The sequence below is a fragment of the Ruditapes philippinarum genome, unplaced genomic scaffold, assembly GCF_026571515.1.
Source record: "Ruditapes philippinarum isolate M1 unplaced genomic scaffold, ASM2657151v2 ctg172_1_1_1_1, whole genome shotgun sequence".
Classification (NCBI taxonomy): domain Eukaryota; kingdom Metazoa; phylum Mollusca; class Bivalvia; order Venerida; family Veneridae; genus Ruditapes; species Ruditapes philippinarum.
This window is the reverse complement of record NW_026851682.1, coordinates 157,082-184,855: the sequence shown is the minus strand read 5'-3', so window position 1 is coordinate 184,855 and position 27,774 is coordinate 157,082. Positions and strand designations below refer to the sequence as shown.

Here is a 27,774-nt window from a genome sequence, read left to right as displayed (position 1 = left end):
ATTGTTTTGATAGATAATACATATTAGGAATAACTACCTATTAGGAATGGGTGAAAGATATAATACAAATAGATTATATGTCTCATATTGAATGTTATTTCCGTTCTAACTAACCAACCTTCATCTCCTCTGGCTTCACGATGTCCTAGCAATTGTTTGGTTTGCGCACCAAAACAATTTAGGTCATATCGCATCGAAACAAGAAAAGTGATTTAGGCTTAGAGATGCATAGACTCCAGAAATTCGAACCCATTTGCGCGTCTGTTAGATCACGGAGGGATAAACGGTGGCTGCAATGCTGATGCCTCAGTCCTTAAATGCAGCCCCTCAGCGACCTGTTTTTTTTTCTTTCTGCCAGTCTCTGTATGTCCATACAAACATACAAGTACTTAGGTAGATATTAGGACAATAGGTTGCAGTAAATTTCCTTTTATATAATTCGTTCAGTTAGCTTTTTCTGTTTTAAGGCTAAAAATAGCAAGAACAAAGTAGAAGCCACATACGTACCAAAATTTTAGGTCGCCCGTCCGTTTGTTTGAACAAACATTTGTAACATATTTGTTAATGTTGATAAACGATGGAATATTTTGGGTACTTTTATTGAAAATGTCGTTGTATGTTTAAAAGGAACAGCTTTTATAGAGTATTTATATGATTTGATTTGTAATGATTTCAATGTAACAAAACCAAAACAGGCGTATTTTCATATGTTACACATTTACAATAACACCAACTACTAAAACGATTTTCATTGCAATAAATGTAAAATAAACGGTTGTAAAGAAGAAGCATGACAATTTGTGTGGGCGCTACATTAAGTTGTTAAATTGAATGCATTTGTCAAGTTTAGTCAACATTATTTTGTTAAGATGTGTAATGGTCCTAGTATATATTTAACACACATGAATGATTAAAGAAAACATAATAAAACATTCCTTTACAAAACATGACATAAGAAAACAAAATATAAAACATTCAAATGGAATTTAAATTTAGTTTATGATTATTTCGCGCGAGCACAACCCGCTTTATAGGCTGTAATTGACAGAAATATGTATTTTAAGCATGATTTGTTTTTCAACACACAACATTATGTTTCATCGATTTCATATAAATTGTCGGCAATATCGTTTTTTACCATTTTTAGTTTAATAATGTTTTATTGTATATTTTGCACATTATAGATTTACACAATTTAAAAGCATTATCTTAAGCATAAGTACAATACACATACAAATGGGTTAGACCAAATGTTATACAAAATTATCTAGGGTCCTCCCCAAAAGGAAGCTTTTTTACCATTTTTTAACACATTGTATATCTTGATACAAACGCTACGCGTGTCTTCGAAAAGTAAGGTACCATTTATTTTGACAAAGTGTAAATATGAAAGACATCTGTAACCAGATTATTTTTATTTCATTTTTATTTTATGTACTGTATCAAGTTAAAAAGTGCCTTGCGGAAACGAATAAGTACGGTTCATGGCCAGAAACAGACCCAGGAGTGACAGTTGATCTAGGATGCAAGAAACAAGAAGAAAAAGGTACTAGTGTTAAATGTATTTATTCTACAGCGGAATTTGTAAGCCTCTATGTTAGTAATAACCTGTGAGAACCAAAATAAGTAACAAAACAATTAAAAACTCAATCATGCAATATTTAGTTGATCTTTATCTGATTTCGCATGACAAAATTATTTGTTTACTGTGCATGTTAATGGGTTATAGGGAAAAGATCTGCCGACCTGTTCTATTTAAATAGGATATATTAGCTTAAACATCATAAGATTTAAGCTTTTATTTTAATTTGGTTGGAAAATTCTTTTATATCCAACTTTGGGTGGTCGTTTTGGAATGATATTAAAATCTTATTTTACTATTTTAGTAAACATGTTATTGCATTTAAAAAACAACAGAAAAAAACAAACAAAAACAAACAAATAACGCTAGTGTTAAATCTTAAGACACAAATGAACAAAATGAGCTAGTTGCAGTAGTGTATAACTTAAAGATATCAAAAATATTTTACAAAAATTTGTTCCATTTTTCCGGTCCTGAAAACGTTTAGAAAATTTCCCCCGTTTTTGGGAACATTGACGAAAAAAAAAGCCCCATCTTTTGTAACAGTCTGAATGTCCTTAAGTAGCCATTTTAATCTTTTTCAAATACATTTGTTTTGGATTTTTATTTTTAATGAGGACCAAATATAAGTAATCTCTCTATAAAATTTTTTTTTTTTTTTTAAAATTTTTTTTCGAAATAATTTTTTTTTTTTCCCCTCAAAAAAAATTTTCATTGAAATAAAAATTTTTTTAAATTCGTATTAAACACAACAATACATATTAATATTTACTGTCTCTAGGATCGTATTCGCGTAGATGTGGGTCTGATGGGTCCTGGGAGGAGGTTACTGGAGCTTGTGAAATAGATCCTGAAGTTCTGAACGAGATTGATGAAGAGGTAGGTATGTAAGAAGCCATAGTTGCTATTAATTCTGCTGTTAACATTTCATTTATGTAAGATTAATTGTAAGATAAGGGGGAGTGTAAGCTCTTAAATGCATGGTTTTGGTTTATTCTATTGCCGAATATAATCAGATTTGCTGTCACTCTCTGTCATCTCCATGAGGTACAAAACAAAAAACGCTTACATTTCTAACCATTATTGAAAATATTGTAAATAATGAAAAAGATACAGTTAATGAACATGTATTTACAATGTACACTTTCTTCGTACAAAGTTACAAGGACTTGCAAACTCTGATGAAGATATATCGGAAGACCTTGAAAATATACTGAAAAACCTAACGGAATTAACTGGAACGGTCGACGGTGATACAAGTGTCACTTCAATGACAAGACTTGTAGGCACGGCACAAAGTGTTGTCGACGTCATTGAAAGCAGTAAAACCGTCACAGAACAAGGAACAAAGGTAATCAGTGTTCTCTTTTAGAATAATTACCTGTTGTGTCAGGAATAATGCACGTTGAAGGCAACTTAGGTCTTCCTCCAAAGTTACCTATCATCTTTACAGTATTGTCGTGGCTTAAAATTTACCAAAACAAACATGCAAACAAACTTAATTGTCTTTTGCATCAATATCAAGGTCTGCTTTTATTTTATCACAATTCAAACACATTTGTTTCAGCTCGAGTGTTAAGGATACTAGCCTGTGAAGCATTTACGCAAATTGAAAGAGTTGGTTTCTTGAAATTTAACAATACTGGTGTCACATGAGTATGGCTCGAAACCTTACAATCCCCGAAATGATAGGCTGTCACCTTAACCACTAGGCAAATTCAGTCTGCGCAGTCGTGCTGTTTGATCACGCTCTGTACCAAAGGATGTTTAATTTTAACATTTTGAATTTTTTGGAGCCCCAAGTATGAATTGACAGTTTCAAATTCAATATTCATTATAACAATCTTTTACCAGAGTAATAGGTTATAACTTAATGTCAAATCTCCTTGCTGATATCGTGTCAACACTGCAAATGTTCATAACTTCCTGATAAGTAATTGGTTTTGATGGATTGCATGGTTGAATGAACTAATCAGATTATCTGCGTGAAAGGTTCACTGGTCTATGTGGTAAAAATACATTTGGTGATTATGCAAATGTAGTAAATAAACTTGTGTCATTGAATGACGAGTCTAAAGAGATGAAATTATTTAAGGCAAATAAATATATTTCTGACTTACATCATGAGCTGGGATTTCCCCTCCCCATTTGATCGTTAAAACATAATTTTTCTTCCTTGGCGTATTACATAAGTAATCATACATTTTAAAGCCTCGGTCTCACTTACTCCCGGTAGAGCCCAAGACCATCCCGGTCAGTTACCGGGATGATCCGGGACGATCCGGGATGAAATAATTGTTGCGGTCACACTTACCCCGGCAGCACTACGGTAGCTCCCTACTAACCACCCAGGATGCGCTCCGGATCATCCAGGCAGAGCCAAGGTAAGGCTACGGATCATGCCGGTGCTTCCCCGGTCGTTCCCGGATGACGCCAGAAGAGCCCCGGTTGACCCAGGCAGAGCCCCGGCCAATCCAGGCAGAGCCCCGGCAGAGCCCAGGACGATCCAGGCAGAGCCCCGGTAGAACCCCGGTGGATTGAAAACGCCCGAAAATGATAACATTGATACATAATCTTTATTTAATATAATATCTATTGTTCCAGAATAGTAATTCATGATGATTTTTTGTAAAATCCTTATGCCATACTGGATAGAAGGGAAATGGGAAGGCTTTTAATACAAACAAGTGCAATCATCGCAAATTGTCGTTATTCTTTTGAAATGATCCGGGCTTTGCCGGGGGGGGGGGGCCTACCGGGATCAACCGTAGCTCTACCTTTATCCTCCTGGGCTCTGCCTGTAGTTACCGGGGCTCTGCCGGCATATACCGGGGCTCTACCTTAGCTCTACCGTAGCTCTACCGGCTATATCATACCCCGGATCATCCCCGGTTTGTGCCGGCAGAGCTACGGTGCTTTCCCGGTATAACCCCGGTCGCTTAAGCTACAGTCTCACTTACATCCCGACAGAGCCCCAGCAGAGCCCCGGTAGACGTCCGGGGTGATCCGGGAACGATCGGGGTACGACCGGGAACAACCGGGATACATCCGTAACTCTGCCGGCAACGTCCTGGATGATCCGGGATGATCCGGGAACATCCGGCATTCGACCCCGGGTGGAATAAAATATTTAATATCACCGGGGTGATCCGGGATGATCCAGGAAGGTACAGCTTTGCCGGCTTTATCCTTAGCTCTGCCGGGAACGACTGGGGTTATACCGGGGAAGCACCGTAGCTCTGCTGGCACAAACCGTGAATGATCCGGGGTATGATTTAGCATGTAGAGCTACGGTAGAGCTACGGTAGAGTCCCGGTATATGCCGGCAGAGCCCCGGTAACTACAGGCAGAGCCCTGGAGGATACAGGTAGAGTTACGGTTGATCCCGGTGGAGCCCCGGCAAAGCCCGGATCATTTTAAAAGAATAACGACCATTTGCGATGATTACAATTGTTTGTATTAAAACCCTTCCCATTTCCCTTCTCTCCAGTATGGCATAAGGAGTTTTCAGAAAATCATCATGAATTACTATTCTGGAACAATAGATATTATATTAAATAAAAATTATGTATTAATGTTATCATTTTCGGGCGTTTTCAATCCACCGGGGTTCTACCGGGGCTCTGCCTGGATCGTCATTGGCTCTGCCGGGCTCTGCCTGGATCGACCAGGGCTCTGCCTGGGTCAACCGGGGCTCTTCCGGCGTCATCCTGGAACGACCGGGGAAGCACTGGCATGAACCGTAGCTTCACCTGGGCTCTGCCTGGATGATCCGGAGCGCATCCTGGGAACTACCGTAGTGCTGCCGGGGTAAGTGTGACCGCAACAATAATTTCACCCCGGATCGTCCCGGATCATCCCGGTAACTTACCGGGATGGTCCTGGGCTCTGCCGGGAGTAAGGTATTTTAAACCTCGCCTCGCCATATGTTTACAATGAACCTAACCTGTTTAGAATTTGGAACTGTTTGTTGCTATTTTAAGTGGCTTCAGTATTGAAAACCAGATACTGAGAAGCCATTAGTATAAATTCTGGTAAAATAGGGCGGGCGTTTTGGCTTTTCTGAATCTAAATGGTGGTTAAGACAAATCATTTAGTATTGAAATTTCATTAGATAATCTTGATATCGTAAAAGCGACAGCAGCGGTAATTTATTGTTCACGAATGTTAAACGGAAGTGATTTGCATATATGCTTTACTCATAGTTTACGAATTACCTCATATTACAGATGTAAATTTACTGAGGTTTTGTTTTTTTATCATGTAAACAGAGTGACTAAGCCCATTTTGTTTACATCTTTACCTAAACGAACTGGTTTATTGTGCATTAGAAAACAAACACATTTTATTATAGAACATAATTATACCCCCGCACAACAAAGTTGTAAGGGGGTATACTGGAATCAGCTTGTCCGTCCGTCCGGTCGTCCGTCGGTTTTTTCTTGTCCGCCCAATAACTTAAGATTCCTTTGACCCTTAGTCTTCATATTTGGCATGGAGGTTAGTCATGATTAGTAGATGACCCCTATTGATTTTTGAGGTCACTAGGTCAAAGGTCAAGGTCACAGGGGCCTTGACTTCAAAAAGCTTGTCCGCCAAATAACTTAAGATTCCTTTGACCTACAGTCGTCATATTTGGCATGGAGGTTAGTCATGATTAGTAGATGACCCCTTTTGATTTTGAGGTCACTGGATCAAAGGTCAAGGTCATAGGGACTTTGACTTCAAAAAGTTTGTCCACCCATTAACTTAAGATTCCTTTGACCCACAGTCTTCATATTTGGCATGGATGTTGATCATGACTATAAGGTGACGTCAAAGGTCAAGGTCACAGGGACCTTGACAAAAAAAAAAGCTTTTCTTCTCAATTGCTAAAGAATGTCCTGTCCGCAATGTATCGATTTTGACATTTTCACATTTGAAGCATGTAGAATACATAACTTAGCAATGCACTGGCTTAGTAACCTCAGATTTGGCAGGGAGGTTGTCCTTGAGCTCTAAATGGCCACTGTTGATTCTGACAAAGTGGTATGCGGGGGTATTCACGCCATGATAGTGGCAGTTCTAGTTTTATCAACGGACACTATTTTTTAGTAAAACATTCTTGCTCTTTTTAAAGCAATTTAACATTTGTAGAACCTACAGACTACCATTTACTTAAAATAGCACACATGTTTGTGAGGAAACAAAAAATGATATTTCAATTAAAGAAGAGTTCCAAATGTTCATTGTTATTATTATAATTATCATCATCACCATCATCATTCTCATCATCATCACTGCCGTCATCGTCGATGTCATTTATATCATTATAATTTTGGCATTAGTAATGCTCTACGGGAAAACTGTGTGTCCGTCCGTCAAAGATAACCCATGACAAGATATGGCTTAATTTGTTTTAGACATGCTATAACGATTATATCTGTCTTGGCACATTTTCTACAAATCTGTGGTATCACGCAAATGATTATTTTGAAGGCATTACATTTGTCTGTATTTTAGGAGTTCCTTCAGTTAATGGACGATGTCATTAAGCCTGAAACGGAAGAGACTTGGCAGAAAGTAAGTAGAGACTTATCCCTAACGTATTTGATTCATATTCACTACTTGATATTAGTGGTATTTCCTAGACAGGTAGATGATCTTTCTGACGCTGACTTGAGCTGATATTAAATATTTCTACAATCTGCAGTTTTGTTCTCTAAGTAATATCCATAACCTGATGAATTTGTATAGTGATTTTGACCAGTATAAATTTGGAACAATCTTTTTAAAAGTCAAGAAACGAGATTTGAGCTACCGATGATATAGAGATTGGTCAGACTGCACAGATGGTGCAGGTATCTCTGGCTCCATACTGGTTGCAGAGGCTTATCAGTTTTGGTTTAAACAGGTGAAGAAGATTAAAGATAACGTTACCGATATTATACTATAAGAAGTTATATTTCTTATCTTCAAAGAACGCTCAATGCGACATTATTGTCGTTTGTACTATTTTAGTTCCTTCTATTCTTGTAACGACGGTAGTTCCATACGGTGCCCACACAAGCCTTAAATAATACACGTAAGGGCACCTGAGGTCTTCCTTCACCAGTAAAGCTAGAAAGTCACCATATGACCTTTACTGTGTTGGTTTCGGCGTAAAACCCGACAGAATGAATAAATAAATTCCATGGCAGATGTAATAGCTTACAAAAATAACAGATATTAACGACTTTTGTGATATGGTATATAACAGATAATGATAAAAATAAAACCATAAAATAAACAAATTTATTGTTTTAAGTATGTGAGGGGGCGTTTCTAATTAGGGTTGAAAATATTTTTTCGTGGTACGGATCAAATGTGGCCATTGATGAGGGAAACAGTCATGGTACGGGAAACATTATTGAAAAGGCCCGGGCCAGAATATCGCGCTGATTTTTTTTTTTTATTGTTACTACATGACTACAATAGTTGGTGTATGTTAAGTCTAATCCAGTGTAAAAGAATTTTAAATACATTATGTCATTTGTCTCCAACTAAAATAAACTTAATTTTTCTTACATCGCTGTTTTCCCTTTTCTATAAAAGGGAAGGGTTTTATAAAAGGTTTTAATAAAAAAAGAAAACTTATCCCCTTATTTGGCCCAGAAGGAAAACATTCGGGGGCCTTTTGAGTCTTTGAAAAGCGCCTCTTGATATGCAAGTCTAATAAACTCCAATCCAGTCAAATAAATTTTCCAGATTAATACCCCTGTAATATAATATAATTCAACTATAAAATGAAATGAAGACATTTATAAACTAAGATTGATTTTACTTCGTAAATTTCTTGTTGTTTGTCACTAGATACGGAGATAGGAAAGTCGGACGCAGGTGTAAAATTTCCCTCGAAAATACAAGCTGATAATTCTATCGAAATTCCAGCAGCTTCATTGGCATCAAAAGGTAATTGACAACAACAATATTTACTCCCAAATTGTACATTATGAATATATGCAATAAGCATATTAAAAATGAAAAATTCGAGGATTGGAAAAAAAAAATAAGTGTGGCTTCCTTTTCATCGACAACACCATTATTGTTTTATTTACTCCCCTCAGCACATGCATTTCGTTGAGAAAGCACAGAAGATTTGAAGAACTCTGGATGGCAAAAAATAAATAAAGACAAGAACTTGTAACTGCAGACCAGCAGCCGTTCTCCTGACTTAAGCCAAGGGAAGTGGCCCTACAAAGCATGCAGGGACGACGAGTAATGTGTGCTAGGGTGCGTGAGCCCCTATCACAGAGAGTGACGGCTTGAAAGACAGGCCTTATGCTTGTCACCAACAGCCCTTTTTAAGGCCACTTTCTTTTCATATTGTCTCGAGTTACTGTACATTTAGATTCAATTGGGCGCCGTACAGTAACTTACTTTTGGCTCGAAATTCATATCTTTGGCTAATTATCCGTGGAAATTGCATGGTGCATGGAACTAAGTTATCACCACTTTGGGCTTTAAAATTAACCCTTAATGGGACTGACTGGTTGACATGTCTGGCTGGGCTCCGTACTCGACATCGAAAGCTGACCATCATTTAACCTAGAATACATACACATATATCATTATTTATATTCTCAAATACGTAAATGGTGGCATCATAACTTACTTTTGTAGACATTGCGGTAACCTAATTGTAACAAAGTAGTGTGAACCAATTGTTACGGTACATTTTTAGACATTTCGGTAATTCAATTGGCACAAACTAGTCGTGGACGGCATCATAATTGTAACTTTTACATTTATTTGACCTTGTATTTACAAGGTAGAAGTTAACAAAGTCATTGTGGTTTATTTACTGACAATTTGGTTATTACATTATTGCAACATTTGCGCCTTCCGTGACGGACATGACACGACATTAAATGCACCTAGTCATAGGGAAGCTTATTTAATCTTCACTAGTCACGGAAAGTTACGGAATATACCGAATTTATACGATCGTAATGTATGGATTGAAATTAGCTTAAACAATCTGTTACGCAAGGGGCGGAAGGCGAAAAAGAGTGAATATCAGTTGATCATCATATTAAAAACAAATCAAATCACAGTAAAGTTTTCAAGAGTAAATTATCTGATATTAATTCAAGTGAATCTCATAAACCTTCCAACAGATATTAAAGTTTGCAACATTTTTACCCCTTTACGACGCATTCCATACATGTTATGAAGGTAATAAAAACGTCTTTCGATGTTATGAAATTTTATAATTTATTTGGACACTGATTGAAATTGATACTGGCCTGCGTGATCAGATAGATATTATAAAAAATGATCAAGCAACTGGCATACCAATCAAACATTTTGTTTTTGTATATCACTTATATCTACTAAAATATATGTATGTATATATTTTGGTTTTAAATAAGATAATACACACACTTTTTGTTAATATGGTATGACCTAGTTTTAGAGAATGAAGAAGACATTATGTGCCAATTGCGGTTGCGAGTTTGCACTTAAATAAACTATTTCACTAAATTTCAAAAAGTCCAATTTTCTGTATCACGAAGCAGGGAAATTGGTGATATTAACATCGAAAATTGTATATCATTTTTTCAAACAGCAATAAAATATATCTTATCTATAAAGTTTAATTTTCTCTCTCGTTTTAAGAAAAGATTTGTTACTATATGTCAATAAATGCCTTTAGATTATACTTTCTCATATGTTACCGATATATTCTATATCAATTATATGTTTATCTATTTTTTTTATTTCCAAAGGTGGTTTATACTTTCAAATTTTATAAAAGTAATTACTTAATACATGTAAAAATGACAGTAAGAATGGGGTACTTATTTGCAACAAATTACAAAGTACATAAATTTAGATAACAAGATATAAATCAAAATGTTAAAAGCAATTATTCTCGCATCGTTAACTCTTGTTGCATACCATAAAATATGGTACTAGTAGTTTACATTATTTAAAATGTTTTACAATAATATCGCAACATCCACAGGGGCGTCCGTGGCCAACAGGTTAAAGAAGTTGACTGCAAACCACTTGACCCCAACGCTGTGGGTCCGGATCATGACATGGTCTGTTGATTCTTTCATGTTAGGGAGCTATCCAGCTATCTTACGGAACGTTGGTGGTTCTACTCCGTTCGTGCCTGAAATAATGCAAGAAGGGCACCTAAGGAAAGTCGCCATATGACCTATGCTCTTTTATTATGACGTGAAGCCTAACAAAAAAAATCTACGCTGATAGGAAGCAAATCGTTATGTTCTTAAACTATATGTACAATATTACATGTACATCTGTTTTTGACGAAGATGTAATTTACGCTTAAAGTCATCAGTTGTCCATTTCAAAGAATATTTCTAGAGCGGCTAAGAATATTTCTAGAGTGGATGATCATTTCTTGCAACCATAAAGGAACTTGTATAGTACAAACTCAGTTATGATGTAAAGGTAGCTTGGTAACTCTGGTTAAACTTTTTAACATGGCTTTTATATATCGGATAGTAATGACATTTAAATAGACGTAAAAAGTTTGCTATAGGTCTAGTAATCTTGATTTTGTTTGGCTATGAAAGCACAAGTATTGTAGGTAATTTCAACATTTTAGAAAAGTTAATCCAATTTGTTAAAAAAATGTTTGTTTGAGCGAGTTGCTGGAATTTAGGGGGAACCCCGTGTTGTCTATTTAATTTATATTTACAAGAATTTAATTTATATTTACAGGAATCACTGATACGTGTTTTGGTGGAACAAGTTTTAAATCTATTGGAAATCTCATAAATGGAGGCAGTTCTTCTGACGGGTAAGATACAGGTCTCCTATCTATTAAAAATGTTATATTAGTTATCAAAGTTATAAGAAGTTTATATCACTTACGTCAGTACTTGCATACCTGAAATCGTTCATTTTCTATAGTCTTACATAATTTATTCCCCCTTGTGACTGAAGGGTTGCCTTTAAGCGTAGAGACATCAGAATTATCACAATTTATCCCTGTGTGATCGTTAAAAGAGGCGCGATAAAATGGGATCAAATTTCTGGGGTTTATGTATCTTTTAGCTGTAGCAGGTGAGGTGGTTTTGCCCCGTGGTGTTGCTTTAAGTTTGTAACAACCATGGTTAGCCTGTATGTTTCGGCGCCATAAGACCAAAATTGTGTTGGCGTGCCAGACAACCGATCAAAACTCAAACGAACATATTTTTTTCATATAGATATGTTTTTAATAATTTTTTATTGTATAAAAAACAACACAAATGAAATAAATTATAAATTTAAGGCAAATAATGTTTGATGATCAAATAGGTTTTAATGTTTTTTCAAGCTCTGTGGAGTCAGTGGACACGAGTCAAGTTGTTAATTCTGAGATTGTATCAGCCATTTTACCGCAGAAATCAGGCGTATCATATACAAACCTAGACCCACCAGTAGTTGTTACTTTCAAGCCAAAAAATGTAAGTAAATAAGTAAAACTAATATATTTAGGACAATAAAATAATTATCAGTATGTTTTAGGATATATATTTTGTAAACAATTATGGAATTAACTTGTTTAATTCACTCCTGTATTGTTTCATAATAATCAATCAGTTAAGTATTGAAATTTGAAGTTTTAATTTCAAAATATATATTTAATATAAGTATAAATATACCTTTATTTTATAACTGTAGATAAAATGAATTCAGCATGAAAGTTACTCATGCATAATTAAGAAATCAGCGATTTAATTGAGCACGTTGCGCACGAGAAAATCGACTGTTCCAGTGTGTTCGTGAAGATATGTTTCCATCGTATAACTATTGTTTACTTTTTTGATGGCATTTCAGCAGATTATTTTTATCGTTAAATTTCCAAGTAATGCTAAGAATTCTTGTGATCCTTTTGATTTTGTTTTATGAAATATACTAATAGATACTTTTCTAGAAATACTGAGCTAGCACTGCGAAAGTTGCTCGCGCTTTGTACACCAGACAAAGGAGGCTATGCAAAAGCGTTTGTAGAATATGTGTGTAACTGTAGTATGTGTGCCATTCGTAAGCTAGTAATGAATAGCGTCCTCGTGGTTTGATACCACCCTTTTGAAATCCAAATTTCATATAATCTACGATATACTAGTACCACAGTCGCGCTTATACCGTAAAGTGGCTGTTTTATGTTTTATTTCGTGTGTTGTATTGTCGTCTTTTTATTCTTTCTGTTTCAGAAAACCTTCACAAAACCAGTATGCGTGTTCTGGGATTTTAATGCTCTGTAAGAATATTACCTTATAAAATGAATAAAATTACAAAGTTATTGTGCCTGCTTCGCAACCCAGGGGTTATGGGTTCGAGCCCTATACGGGCCACGACCATTTTCTCCATATGACATCGGTACTGGTTGGTTTCATGAAGCAGACTCGAAAGTGATTATAATATAAGTTGCAAGAACTTGTTTCGTCATCGAGCTTAAATAAATATGTTTAAACCAAACAAGTAAACTTAGAAAGTCATGAAACAATCTTTATTCCTTTTTTTCCGACAAATATCCGCACAAGCCTCAATTATGAAACGTCCCACTGTTGATTTCAGAGAATTCTTTATGACGTAGTAAAATAAACCATCTACCATGCAAAGTCCGTTAAGTCTGGCGTAGCTCTGGGCTTGTTAGTATAGCCAAATCATTAGTGTGGTTATTGTTTACTGAGGTTTTTTGGTTTTGTGTTACGTCACAACACTGTAAACATCATGTGGGGACTTTATAGCTTTACTGGTGGAGGAAGACCTCAGGTGCCCTTCTATGCATTATTTCAGGTATTTACGGGCACCTGATTAAAACCACCGACGTTCCATAAGCTAGCTGGATAGCTTTCTCATATATAACGAATCCAAACTTCCTGTAGTGATTTGAACCCATCGGTGAGTTAATGTTCTTATTTTACACTCTATTACAGTGGACCTGGACAGAAAGGAGCTTGGTCAACAGATGGATGTTCACTAAAAGAAGAAACTGCGGATAATGTCGTCTGCCAGTGTTCACATTTGACCAATTTCGCAGTTTTAATGAGCCCTTCGGGGGTAGTAAGTATATCCTTTAAATTTTTTTCTGTATTCAAATTTTGATATTCTTTGCTATCGTGCATGATAGTTGCTGATAGTTTCGTTGTCCAGGCTCGAGTAAGCTCCCTTTATATAAATATTTTCTGTTACTTAAATTGTTGGAGTATTTTAAGGAATGTATATTAAAGTATGCTTACTTTTAACACATAAGTTCAAACCATGAAAAATGCATTCATGTATATAAGTTAGTAGTAGTAAAAATCTTTAACAACCATTTCGGACATTGACATTTTCTAAGAAAAGGAATATGATACTTTAGAAGACCACGTAAATTGAGATGTTGTTGCTGTTTTGTTGTATGATAAGGGAAACGTATATATAGGGATGAGGCCATAGCCGATCCATTGTATAGGTATCTTACATTGATCCCTTTTTCTGTTGATTTCAACACAGCTGTAATTTTACCATCCATTTACGAAATTAGGGGCATCCGTGGCCGAGATATAAGGCTTTGACTTTAATTCTTCAAACCATTTTGCCCTCACCGCTGTGGGTTCAAAACCCACCAGGGACTTTGGATTCTTTCATAATAAAGAAGAATCTACCAGTATTCAGCCAGCTTACTGAACTTCGTTCTACTCTCGTGATGATGCGACATAACCTCACTCCAATCATATTTTAGTTATTTTTCGTTCGCATCACTGAAATATTCTCTTGAAAATTGTTATATAAGTTTATTAGTTGAATATTTATTGTTTAAGGCAAGAAAGCATTCTCAGATATTGAGTATCATATCCACTGTTGGGTGTGCAATATCTATGTTTATTGTTTCAGGCTAGCAAGCATTCTCAGATATTAAGTATAATATCAGCTGTTTGGTGTGCAATATCAATGTTTATTGTTTCAGGCAAGCAAACATTCTCAGATATTAAGTATCATATTGGCAGTTTGGTGTGCAATATCTATGTTTATTGTTTAAGGCAAGAAAGCATTCTCAGATATTGAGTATCATATCCACTGTTGGGTGTGCAATATCAATGTTTATTGTTTCAGGATAGCAAACATGCTCAGATATTAAGTATCGTATCAGCTGTTCGGTGTGCAATATCTATGTTTATTGTTTCAGGCAAGCAAACATTCTCAGATATTGAGTATTATATCGGCTGTTGGATGTGCAATATCTATGTTAATTGTTTCAGGATAGCAAGCATTCTCAGATATTGAGTATCATTTCGAATGTTGGATGTGCAATATCTATGTTTATTGTTTCAGGCAAGCAAACATTCTCAGATATTAAGTATCATATCAGCTGTTCGGTGTGCAATATCTATGTTTATTGTTTCAGGCAAGCAAACATTCTCAGATATTGAGTATCATATCAGCTGTTCGGTGTGCAATATCTATGTTAATTGTTTCAGGATAGCAAACATTCTCAGATATTGAGTATTATATTGGCTGTTGGATGTGCAATATCTATGTTAATTGTTTCAGGATAGCAAAAATTCTCAGATATTGAGTATTATATCGGCTGTTGGATGTGCAATATCTATGTTAATTGTTTCAGGATAGCAAACATTCTCAGATATTGAGTATTATATTGGCTGTTGGATGTGCAATATCTATGTTAATTGTTTCAGGATAGCAAAAATTCTCAGATATTGAGTATTATATCGGCTGTTGGATGTGCAATATCTATGTTTATTGTTTCAGGATAGCAAACATTCTCAGATATTGAGTATTATATCGGCTGTTGGATGTGCAATATCTATGTTAATTGTTTCAGGATAGCAAACATTCTCAGATATTGAGTATTATATTGGCTGTTGGATGTGCAATATCTATGTTTATTGCTTCAGGATAGCAAAAATTTTCAGATATTGAGTATCATATTGGCTGTTGGATGTGCAATATCTATGTTTATTGTTTCAGGATAGCAATTAAGTATCATATCGGCTGTTGGGTGTGCAATATCTATGTTTATTGTTTCAGGATAGCAATTAAGTATCATATCCGCTGTTGGGTGTGCAATATCTATGTTTATTGTTTCAGGATAACAAACATTCTCAGATATTTAGTATCATATCGGTGGATGTTGTTCAATATCTATGTTTATTGTTTCAGGCAAGCAAACATTCTCAGATATTAAGTATCATATCGGCTGTTGGGTGTGCAATATCTATGTTTATTGTTTCAGGATAGCAATTAAGTATCATATCCGCTGTTGGGTGTGCAATATCTATGTTTATTGTTTCAGGATAGCAATTAACTATCATATCCGCTGTTGGGTGTGCAATATCTATGTTTATTGTTTCAGGATAGCAATTAAGTATCATATCGGCTATTGGGTGTGCAATATCTATGTTTATTGTTTCAGGATAGCAATTAAGTATCATATCCGCTGTTGGGTGTGCAATATCTATGTTTATTGTTTCAGGATAACAAACATTCTCAGATATTAAGTATCATATCGGTGGATGTTGTTCAATATCTATGTTTATTGTTTCAGGCAAGCAAACATTCTCAGATATTAAGTATCATATCAGCTGTTCGGTGTGCAATATCTATGTTTATTGTTTCAGGATAGCAATTAAGTATCATATCCGCTGTTTGGTGTGCAATATCTATGTTTATTGTTTCAGGATATCAAACATTCTAAGATATTAAGTATCATATCCGCTGTTGGGTGTGCAATATCTATGTTTATTGTTTCAGGCTAGCAAACATTCTAAGATATTAAGTATCATATCCGCTGTTGGGTGTGCAATATCTATGTTTATTGTTTCAGGATAGCAAACATTCTCAGATATTAAGTATCATATCGGCTGTTGGGTGTGCAATATCAATGGTTTGTTTGATTCTAACTATTGTTGCCCACGCAGTTGTTTGGAGGTAGGCTATTTTCATTTGTCACGCAAGTCCTAAAATTAATGGAAAGTTAAATGTATATTTCATTAACAACAAACGAGCAAGTGCTTTGATTATGGTATGATGTGGTGATTGCATGTGGGTCCAAGGTCGCTTAAAATACACACAGTTCCTAAAATACGCAGCGTTTATAATATTATTATTAAACAAAACCCAGTGGTCTTGTATTTATCTTTTATATGATGATATCATTTAATTAATACTGTAGGTAAATCAGATTTTTTTATTGTAATGACAGCCATAAGTGTTGTTTTATAACGCTTAATTCCATTTTTTGATGATTTTACGTATTGTAACAATTCAAATACATGCACACATATTTTATTTTATTCTTTTTAATGACGTCAAAAAGACTAGTCAGAAGTGACCGTGCTATTGTTCTGATGAATCTATGTGTGGCATTATTTGTTGCCCTCGGCATGTTTTTGGCCGGAGTGAATAGAACCGAAAGCAAGGTGAGTTAACGTTTAGACCATATAATCATATACATTGTACATGTATGTTCCGTTTGAGAACTTACTTAATATTGCCTTTATACATGTAGAAAGTGACAGAAAAGTAAAAAAAAAATATAAAAGATAAAATAGTTCCATGTAGATGGGATGAAAGAAACAATGTTCTTTGGTGTTTTTCCCCCTGTATTTAAGTCATTTATTAAGTGTGTTTTTCGTCATTTAAAATTGATGTGTTTTATGACAAAATCAATTTAAAATTCACAAAACCTTTTACTATAGATAAAAAAGTAATATACACACTCTGCCGCTTGATAGTCTTTCCTTTATTCAGCATTCAAAATCTCATCAATACTAAGATAACATATAAAACGCATTTGGTTTCTACAGAAAGCTTGTGCAGCTATTGCAGCAATCATTCAGTATTTATTCCTGGCCGTGTTCTTCTTTATGCTGCTTATCGGCATTGAAATACTCATCTGTGTCGTACACGTGTTTGTGACGAAGTTCCGCATCAAAGTTCTGCTTCCGGTCGCGTGGGGTAAGTGTCGAAATTATTTTCTTGCATAGCAGACTGGCGTTTCCGTGAGTTTTACCCATACCGGAAATTTCATCTGGCATGGGTGTGCCAGATGAGTCGCGTGCCAAACAACAACGTCATTTTAGGGCACTTTATGAATGAACCGCGGTAAAATGACGTCGTTTTAGAAGGGAAATATGTGCTTAGGATGACGTCATTTCGCCGTTGTTATTAAAGTTGTAAGTTCATACGCTATTTTAAGAAAATAGTTAGGGATGAAATGACTTTAATTTCCATGAACATATATCATATTGAGGTAAACCATTTTAAATATGAAATAATATGGCAGAATATGCAAGAAAAAATATCTGACATATGTTTGCGGTTCGGACCTGAATATCAGTCTCTCGGGAACCCGCCCATGGGCGGTAACTCGGCAAGCCTCGTTACCGCCCAATGGGCGGGTCCCCTCGGGACGGATATTCCGGTCCGAACCGCAACATATGACAGATATTATTAATCTCCCTCTATTCATTAGATTTTGTCTAATAATTAAGCTATAAGTTTTATGACCGTAAATTATTTATGTATTTACAATAGTTATTTTTTTAATGGAATTTTATTTATCTATTTATTTTTGTTGGGGTTTACGCTGGTTATGGTTTACGCCGCACAAACATAGTAAAGACAATGTGGCGACTTTCCAGCTTTACTGGTCGAGGAAGATCTTGGGTTCCCTTCCGAGCATTATTTCAGGCACGTGTGCACCTGATTAGAACCACCGGACTTCCGTAAGCCAGCAGGATAGTTTCCTCACATGAAATAATACAAAGTCACTGTCGGGATTCGAACCCACAGAGATGAGAGGCAAGTGATTTGAAGCCACGACCATAACAGTCGGCCACGGACGCCCTTCTTTGCTTTAATTACATAACTATTGACTTCCTGTTATGCAGCAAAAATTATTACTTTAAGTTTGTAACGAATGTTATTAGTGTACGTTTGTAACGAATATTAGTAGTGTACGTTTGTAACGAAGATTATTAGTGTACGTTTGTAACAAATATTATTAGTGTACGTATGTAACGAAGATTGTAAGTGTACGTTTGTAACGAATATTATTAGTGTACGTTTGTAACGAATAATATTAGTGTACGTTAGTAACGAAAATTAGTAGTGTACGTTTGTAACGAAGATTATTAGTGCACGTTTGTAACAAATATTATTAGTGTACGTATGTAACGAAGATTGTAAGTGTACGTTTGTAACGAATATTATTAGTGTACGTTTGTAACGAATAATATTAGTGTACGTTAGTAACGAAAATTATTAGTGTACGTTTGTAACGAAAATTATAAGAGTACCTTTGTAACGAAGATTGTTAGTGTACGTTTGTAACGAAAATTATTAGTATACGTTTGTAACGAAAATTGTTAGTGTTCGTTTGTAATGAACATTATTAGTGTACGTTTGTAACGAAGATTGTTAGTGTTCGTTTGTAATGAACATTATTAGTGTACGTTTGAAACGAAGATTATAAGTGTACATTTGTAACGAAAATTATCAGTGTACGTTTGTAACGAAGATAATTAGTGTATGTTTGTAACGAAAATTATCAGTGTACGTTTGTAACAAAGATTATTAGTGTATGTTTGTAACGTTTATTATTAGTGTACGTCTGTAACGAAGATTGTTAGTGTACGTTTGTAATGAAAATTATTAGTGTACGTTTGTAACGAAGATTGTTAGTGTACGTTTGTAATGAAAATTATTAGTGTACGTTTGTAACGAAAATTATAAGTGTACGTCTGTAACGAAGATTGTTAGTGTACGTTTGTAACGAAGATTGTTAGTGTACGTTTGTAACGAATATTATAAGTGTACGTTTGTAACGAAGAAACTGTACTTTTTATTATCATATCATATAACAGTGGTACCAGCAGTTATTGTTGGAATTTCGTTGGGAGTGACGAAGGCTGAGGGCTACGGGAACGATAAATTGTAAGTACATGTATGTACCTTTTACAAAACAAATCCGTAAGTCACTTTTACAAGGCTGCTAAATAGCTTCTATTGTATTTGTATAATTAACTAGTAAAGAAATATTCTTACCTAATTACTTTTACTATTACTGTTCACTATTTGTCCATCTTACGTCAACAATATTTGTTACGTGGTTCTAAACTTTAGCATAATAAACGTTTTTCCTACACTAGATCTGATTTGAATATTTGGAATAACATTTGTTCTCAAATGTATATTGTTAAATACTTCGAACATTCAGGCTATTTTGTGTATTTAATTAGGCTACGTTGTATATTTAATTAGGCTACGTCGTGTATTTAATTAGGCTACGTTGTATATTTAATTAGGCTACGTTGTGTATTTAATTTGATCCAAGCGCCATCCCCTGCAAATAAAAAATGGGGGTACATGTATTTTATGCATATTTCTTTTCAGTTGTTGGCTTGACATTGAGTCGGGACTCATCTGGTCCTTCATTGGCCCAGCCGCCTTTATAATTTGTGTAAGTACATGTAGATATAACTCAACAAGTTTAAAGGTAGAAAGTTTGTCATAAAATATAAAATACATAAATTGTTATAATTTGTCACTTTGTTTAGATAAGCAAAAGTGGATCAGTGTAGCTATGAAAATCATTTAATTTCGGACCAATTTGTGAAGTTATTTTTTTTAACTTTTAAATTTAACATTTCAATAGGAAAAAAGTATTTCATTTTTACGTAAGGTTTGCTTACTGATTTTTATTGACACGATTATCAAAATTAATGCCGATGCAAATATTCTTCTATTTAACGGTTTTTAAAGTGATTTGAAATGTTCTGTAGGGGCACACACTAGATGTTACTTTGTTAATTTCAGATTAATTTTATAATTATTTTGATTGTCTTCAAAAAGATGGCGTCTTCAGCAGTTCTCAAATCTAAGACTTCGTCGATAAAGATAAAGTAAGTTTACATATAGTTTTTGGTCGGTGTTTATTTTCCCAAGAACAACAAAAATCCATACACGTAAGGGTATATTAACTAGATCGTAACGAAATACTTCCAAAATTATGAGCAAGTAGAATCAGTTTTTTTAATCATCCTATTTGGCGTTTCTTAAAATTACTTAAACAGCATATCATTTTTTATATATAAAACACTTGAAAACACGACTCTGTTTCCAACGTGCGCGAATCCTTTGTTCTTTCATTACATTAAACATTGCCTTCCATTTGCACTTCAAGATTTTTGATTTCTTTTGTCATGATTACTATTTTTCAATATTTTAAAAAATCGAATGCATTCGGCGAACTTCGCCACTTTCCGTAGCATCGTTTTAAAGAGCGGACTCTCTCTAACAGTGACTGGCTACAAAACAACGGATCTCCTGCTTCTCAATCAAAAATTCTGGTCTCGCACTTATTGGCGACGCAATCTTCCGTTTTATCATTAAGTTAATCTTTATTTAAGCGGAAATGACCAAGTTTCCCGTGCATGTGATGATAAGACCAACTATCTTAGAGAATACATGACTTTATATATACTCTTGTTAATACATGTACATTTTTTTTGAGTTATTTTTTTAGAATCTATCATTTTGAGCGACGCATCATAAACTCTCAAAACGTACAATACTTTCATTTTCTACACATTTTGGCAAAAACGGATAAAATGATTAGAAAACGAACTCTTGCGATGCACTTTTGACATAAATATTCAGAATTTTAATTCAAACGTCATGTTGATATTGATATATTATTGTTTTCATTCAAGAATTTGGACAAATGTTGTGTGTAATTTTCTTTAAAGGACAGGTTTAAGAAGTTTGTGTGTATTACTACCGTTGATGGGTCTCACGTGGGTGTTTGGTATACTGTCTGTCAACAGTTCGATGTTCTTTCTACAATATCTTTTCTGTATATTCAATACATTACAGGTATTATTTACTTTATATATATAACGTGTTAAAGTTTGAAGTAAATGTGTTAAGGAATAAAGTAGTGACAGTAAAAATTAACACATTTTTAGAAAAATTCTAAGTTCAAGGGGGAGGGGGGATAATTCTGGAGTAATAGTGCTAGATATGTTGACCTTGTCACATATGATGTTGGCGATGATAAGGAACATATAATTGTGTGGAGATTAAAGTAAATACCCCGAGAGATGAAAAAAGAACAAACTGTAAGCAAAATTAACCACAAATCAAATCTTGACGTGGACTCCGTGAATAATAGGTCAAGCCTCCAGACGCTTGATGTAGTCGAACTAAAAATGTAGTCGATTTTATCATAGAGTCAATTCATAATTTATTCCAAACATCATGTTTTATTTATTCTTTTACTTGGACATGGTAGCTATATTATAATAGTTAAACTAAGAACGATACTGTGTCTATAGCTAGTCATAATCATTGTTAAACATAGAAATTGAATACACTATAGTTTAACTCTTTAGTTTAACCTATCATTGTTAAACGCATAAGTAAAGTATGTGTGTATTTGCGTTTATTTAAACTCGCCACCGGTTGCCCATATGGGCGAGTCCTCCAGAAGAGTATTAGTCATTTTAGATTTTTGGAGGATAGTGCAATTACAGATACAGAAAGATGCCCCCATTCCAGAAGCTTCTCCTGGTTCTTATGCGTGCTAAGTGTTTAAGCACCCATACACGGGACCTCGATTTAAAGTCTCATCCGAAAGACTGATTAGTAATTTTAGTTGGCCAGCCCGGGAATCGAACCCACAATGTCGAGATTACAAGTCTCGCGCTCTAACCGATTGAGCTATGCGGGCTGACATGCATAAGTAAAGATACCAGTTAAACATATATATACAACAGTGGGAGCGGTTACTAAGTGGTTATGGTGTCTCAGCCAAGGGATCATGGGTTCAAGTCTTACTCGGATCACGACAATGGTTTCTCATAATGTCACCAGTACGGGTTAGTTCCAGGGAACAGACTTGAAACTGATTAAACTTGTTTCGCAATCAAGCTAAAATAAAATAATGTTTAAACCAATTATTCAACCATATGTCACCTATCATATTCCATACAATAATCAACCCGTCTTTTATTTTCAGGGTTTATTTATTTTTCTGTTCCACTGTGTTTTCAACCGACAGGTACCATTGTTTAATATTCTCATTTCTTTGTCTTCAGTTTGAACTAAGAGAAAACATACACATTTCGTATTCATTAATAGAGGAAATTTGTAGCTTTTATTAAGAATTCCAAATCAAAACTTCAGTTTTATCTGCGTACGTCTTTTGTTTATGTTTATACAATTTCAATGCATCTTATTAATGTCAATATTAGATCTATTTAAATTATTTTGAATTCTAAAATGTTAAGTATATGTATACTATAGTTATAGGTGTAATAATGTGCAAGTCTAATTTTAGTACATTTGATACGGTACAATATTTAATTAAGATGATGACGATGATGGTGATAATGACGATGATGATGGTGGTGGTGATGATGATGGTGGTGGTAATGATGTTGATGATGTTGGTGGTAATGATAATGATGGTGGTGATGATGATGGAAATGGTGGTGATGATGATGATGATGATATCAATGATAATGATATTGTTGTGCGGCCGAAAAATGATAAAATTCTTTTACAAAAAAAAAAAAATGAGTAAATATGCATGATGATTTTCTTTTAAACACAAATATTTCAAAATATAATCATTTTCTTAAAGGTCATATTTTCAAAACTATGTGTGAAATTTCAAATATGTTAAGTTACAGGTACTTTATGTTTTAACAATAGATGTCAAATTTATAATTATAATGTAACCGGAAGAATAAATGTGGCTTTTCCTCCTTGTCCAATCAATGGTGTTAAAAGTTTTATTCTATTTAAGTGATAATGTCAATTTAGCCGTCTGTACTTAATAAGTTGTTAAACCTTATTACTGATAAAATGTCCAGGTGATTATTGTTGTTATAAATTATATGTTGCTATGCTACATTATTTTGTATTGAAACCCGATTGGTTATTTTGTTATTTAAGAAACAAAGATGTTAAAATTTTATTGGTCAGTTTAACACGAAACCATTTTTAGAAATATTGTAAAGATAGAATAATCGAACAGTTAGATTTTGGATTTCCAATTAATAACATTGTGGCTCTCCACTAGAAATATTTGTTACTGCTTTTTAATATCTACATTGTATTTGTTAACGTCAGGATAACCTGTGTATATTTTATATATTATTAATGTTTGTGGTATTCCACTGAGAAAAGAAACAATAAATAATAAAACGGAACATTGTGTTGAGATTCAATCCACCTTCAGTAGAACTACAAAATCAGCGCACAATACTTGGTGGGAATCAGTGTCTTTCCCAACCTCTCAATTTAGCAAGCGAGACTACGAATTCAACTTCCCCAAGAAAAACAACAATGAGTATCATAAATGGAATACCATTTAGAAGTGAAAAATCATGTGGACCATGTGGACATAATCATTATCACAGACAGGAGAAGTGTTGTGCGAAAATGGCAAGATGTAACAAATGCAAGAGAATTGGACATTTTGCACGAGTTTGCCGACATCAAGCAGTCAAGTCAAGTCTATCTAAACAACGGGATCAAGAACGAATGACAACTTTTATTAGACGCAAGACAGCAGAATGCACATTACCATTCTACAATGAAAACGATGCTTTCTTTCAGAACAACCAAACAAACAACTCTGTAAGTCATGTTTCAAAAGCAGAATTTCAAAAGTTGAAATCTTTAACTCATTCAATGAATAAAACAATTAACGGTTTAAAATCAGAAAATGTGGCTCTCAATTTGAAAAATCAAAGACTCAAGGACTTTACCGAAAACCTGCAGAATGAGATTTCCCTCAAGAAATCAGAAATTTGTCATCTTCAAGAAACATTGGATATTACAAAGAAACTCGCTAGAAGAAAAATTTAGGGCTGACGCGTCAAAACTAGAAAAAATGGACAAACTCATATTAGAATTTAAGAAAATACATGACGATTATGAAGAACTGAGACTTGAATACAATCGGAACACTTACGAAGCAATGGTGACAGAATCAATGAAAAACGACCAAATAGATGAACTTAAAAATAAAAATGAAAGCTTGAGAAATGAGATCGCTCAGCTGACAGACAAAACGAAAGATTTATGTCGCAGAAGAGTAACTGAAAATGAAAACCAACAACACGATCGTTATAACACATGCGAAACCGGGTTCCAACATAGGGGAGGCAATTGTCACCGCGGAAGACAGCAAGGACATAGAGGGCAATACAGCAGAAATAAACGTCATTAGGGGTGTATGGTTTACAATAAGACAGCAGTTAGGATATATATATTATTAGTGGATGGTACTTACGCTTTTCAGCAAAATCGGTGCTTTATGTTCACAATATATTTCTGTAACTGAATGTCTTACGTAAACAGTATTTTAATGATATTTATTTTTGTTATATACATATTTTAATGCTCCATTTCACAGGAGTGAAATAGTCTTAAAGGAGGGAGAAGTGTTGTGCGGCCGAAAAATGATAAAATTCTTTTACAAAAAAAAATGAGTAAATATGCATGATGATTTTCTTTTAAACACAAATATTTCAAAATATAATCATTTTCTTAAAGGTCATATTTTCAAAACTATGTGTGAAATTTCAAATATGTTAAGTTACAGGTACTTTATGTTTTAACAATAGATGTCAAATTTATAATTATAATGTAACCGGAAGAATAAATGTGGCTTTTCCTCCTTGTCCAATCAATGGTGTTAAAAGTTTTATTCTATTTAAGTGATAATGTCAATTTAGCCGTCTGTACTTAATAAGTTGTTAAACCTTATTACTGATAAAATGTCCAGGTGATGATTGTTGTTATAAATTATATGTTGCTATGCTACATTATTTTGTATTGAAACCCGATTGGTTATTTTGTTATTTAAGAAACAAAGATGTTAAAATTTTATTGGTCAGTTTAACACGAAACCATTTTTAGAAATATTGTAAAGATAGAATAATCGAACAGTTAGATTTTGGATTTCCAATTAATAACATTGTGGCTCTCCACTAGAAATATTTGTTACTGCTTTTTAATATCTACATTGTATTTGTTAACGTCAGGATAACCTGTGTATATTTTATATATTATTAATGTTTGTGGTATTCCACTGAGAAAAGAAACAATAAATAATAAAACGGAACATTGTGTTGAGATTCAATCCACCTTCAGTAGAACTACAAAATCAGCGCATAATACTATCAACAATAAATACGATCATGATGATGATGATTACTTTTATAAGCTTCTTTGTTGCGTATTCTTTCAGGAAATAAAGTGTATACATGTATCTGATAATCTGAAATATGATGGATTTGATGTCTTCATCAAAACTGGTGTAAATTCTCGAAATTTAATGTCCATTTTATGTTATATATGTACATAACATCGCTGCATGCCTTTAAATTACAGATCAGAGAGGCAATAAAACGTAGACAAGAACGTAAAAAGAGCCTGCAGACATTAAGCTCTGATCTCAGGAAACAGTCCCGAAGTTTTTCAAAGGTTTGTTTAGTTTTATTTTACCATGTAGAATATGAATAATAATATCAATTTCTGTTTCCAAGAAAGACTAAATGTACTTAGGGAGATCGATAAAATGAATTGACATAAACAAGCCCTATGACAACAGGTTAATGTGTAAATTCGACTTACATGCCCTTCGTTGAAACATTGCAAATAGCTTAGTATTTTCAGAGCACGTATGTTAAATGCTTATTTTTTTTTCAATTCAAGGATGAAAAACGTCGCAAATCAGGAGACAGGCGCACCTCAGATATAGTGAGTCTTTTTATTTTAAAAAAAAATAGATAGAAATAAAACCTAAAAAGAAATTTGCTCTTGTATATCTTGTACGATTTCTTTATTTTTATAATTTGTTCTTTATATTTCAAACATCAATAGAATATAAAGTTGCATTGATGCTAGAAACATCTATATAACAATTATATCGGTAATCAAACCGAGGGAGTAAAATTTAATGAATGCCTATTTATCATCAAAGGAATATAGCTGTTAGATTACACTCCCTCGCATTAAGAGTAAAGGTAATGTGATTGTTCATAAATGTCCCCCAAAGAAAATATAACCAATGGGGTACTCGACAAGCTTCGTTACTGTTTCAATTCATTTGTACCCATAAACCACAACAAATGGCTAATATAATGACTTTTAAATTAGGGTAAGAAATGTGTTTTGTCTAATTCTTCTGATCTTCCAAAAAACTATTGAAATTTGGATATTGCTGTTTACATTAACAGAAACAAAACGGCATTGGCAACAAAGCGTTCACTGGAAAAGATGAGCGGGAACTCAGTAAGGACTATGATGCAGACGACTGGGACAAAGTTGAGCGAAAAATGTATCATAAAAATATAAGGCGTGGTTCAAAACTGTGGCGGTAGTTAAAATAAACATTGTACCTCTCAATGTAGGTGAGAAAACGCCAACGTTGCAATAATGTTTTGTAAAATATTTGCCTTGAGAATGCAAATATGGCTCCAAAGTGAAACTAGTCTGTGTGTATATATAGATGGCAAGTTCTAAAGAATAGTTTCGCCTAAAAACATGGATATAAGATTATCTAAAGGGTCATAGCTCTAACTTGCATTGTGTTTAACAGTTTGCTTTTTTTGTTAAAAAAACTGTAATGGACGGGTATGTTATTCTTCCTTTCGAGTTAACATTTATGGACAAATTTATTTTTTTATGTAAGATTTTCTTAAATCTTATGTACCAATCATTCATGTGAAACAATCACGGCGTTTTTTGAGTGTTCACTTAGACTTGAACAATGTTGAAGAATGTTTTACAACATGTAGTCTAGGATAAAGATGCTGGAAGAAAATCGGACTTTTATTTTCCATGCAAATAAACTATTGTATACTGTATGGAGGTATTTTGTAAACTTAACAGGACAGGTTTTTTTTTTAATTTTGAATGCAAGACTTTATTAATCTAGCATCCAAACTGGTGCTATTTTAGCGTATAACTTAAGTCTTATCTTTTTTAAGACATCCATTACTTAAATCAGTTTTTATTATGGTAAAATTGAAAACAAGAAACTTGTTTATGGTATCAAATATTTTATTTCCATTTCAACTTAGTGCATTGTGTATACTATAAGTTTGTACAACACAAATGCATATTTTTTCAATTGTTACATGTACAAAAAAAGATCTTTATTTTTCAATATATATATATTA

The 27,774-nt window shown here is 34.2% G+C and overlaps 1 protein-coding gene across 1 annotated transcript; it reads left to right on the top strand.

Moving 5' to 3' along the window:
• Nucleotides 1-1,344: 1,344 nt before the first annotated feature.
• Nucleotides 1,345-27,770, top strand: LOC132736669 (adhesion G protein-coupled receptor L3-like). Its single transcript, XM_060723862.1, has 21 exons — nucleotides 1,345-1,546; nucleotides 2,364-2,461; nucleotides 2,742-2,933; nucleotides 7,085-7,167; nucleotides 7,894-7,955; nucleotides 8,414-8,512; nucleotides 11,300-11,378; nucleotides 11,898-12,027; nucleotides 12,778-12,824; nucleotides 13,504-13,630; nucleotides 16,395-16,498; nucleotides 16,887-16,989; nucleotides 17,377-17,527; nucleotides 19,438-19,507; nucleotides 19,967-20,033; nucleotides 20,390-20,475; nucleotides 21,322-21,448; nucleotides 22,593-22,634; nucleotides 25,982-26,074; nucleotides 26,306-26,350; nucleotides 26,830-27,770. Exons 1-21 carry the CDS (start codon nucleotides 1,387-1,389, stop codon nucleotides 26,971-26,973), a joined length of 2,109 nt encoding a protein of 702 aa, XP_060579845.1. The 5' UTR covers nucleotides 1,345-1,386; the 3' UTR covers nucleotides 26,974-27,770.
• The last annotated feature ends 4 nt before the right edge of the window (nucleotides 27,771-27,774 follow it).

Excerpts from the sequence above, each read along its gene's own strand:
- LOC132736669 (XM_060723862.1), top strand. The coding sequence starts at position 1,387 with ATGAAAGACATCTGTAACCAGATTATTTTTATTTCATTTTTATTTTAT. Across the intron at positions 11,379-11,897 it reads GGAGGCAGTTCTTCTGACGG|CTCTGTGGAGTCAGTGGACA; the intron begins GTAAGATACAGG and ends TGTTTTTTCAAG. Across the intron at positions 16,499-16,886 it reads GCCCACGCAGTTGTTTGGAG|ACTAGTCAGAAGTGACCGTG; the intron begins GTAGGCTATTTT and ends GACGTCAAAAAG.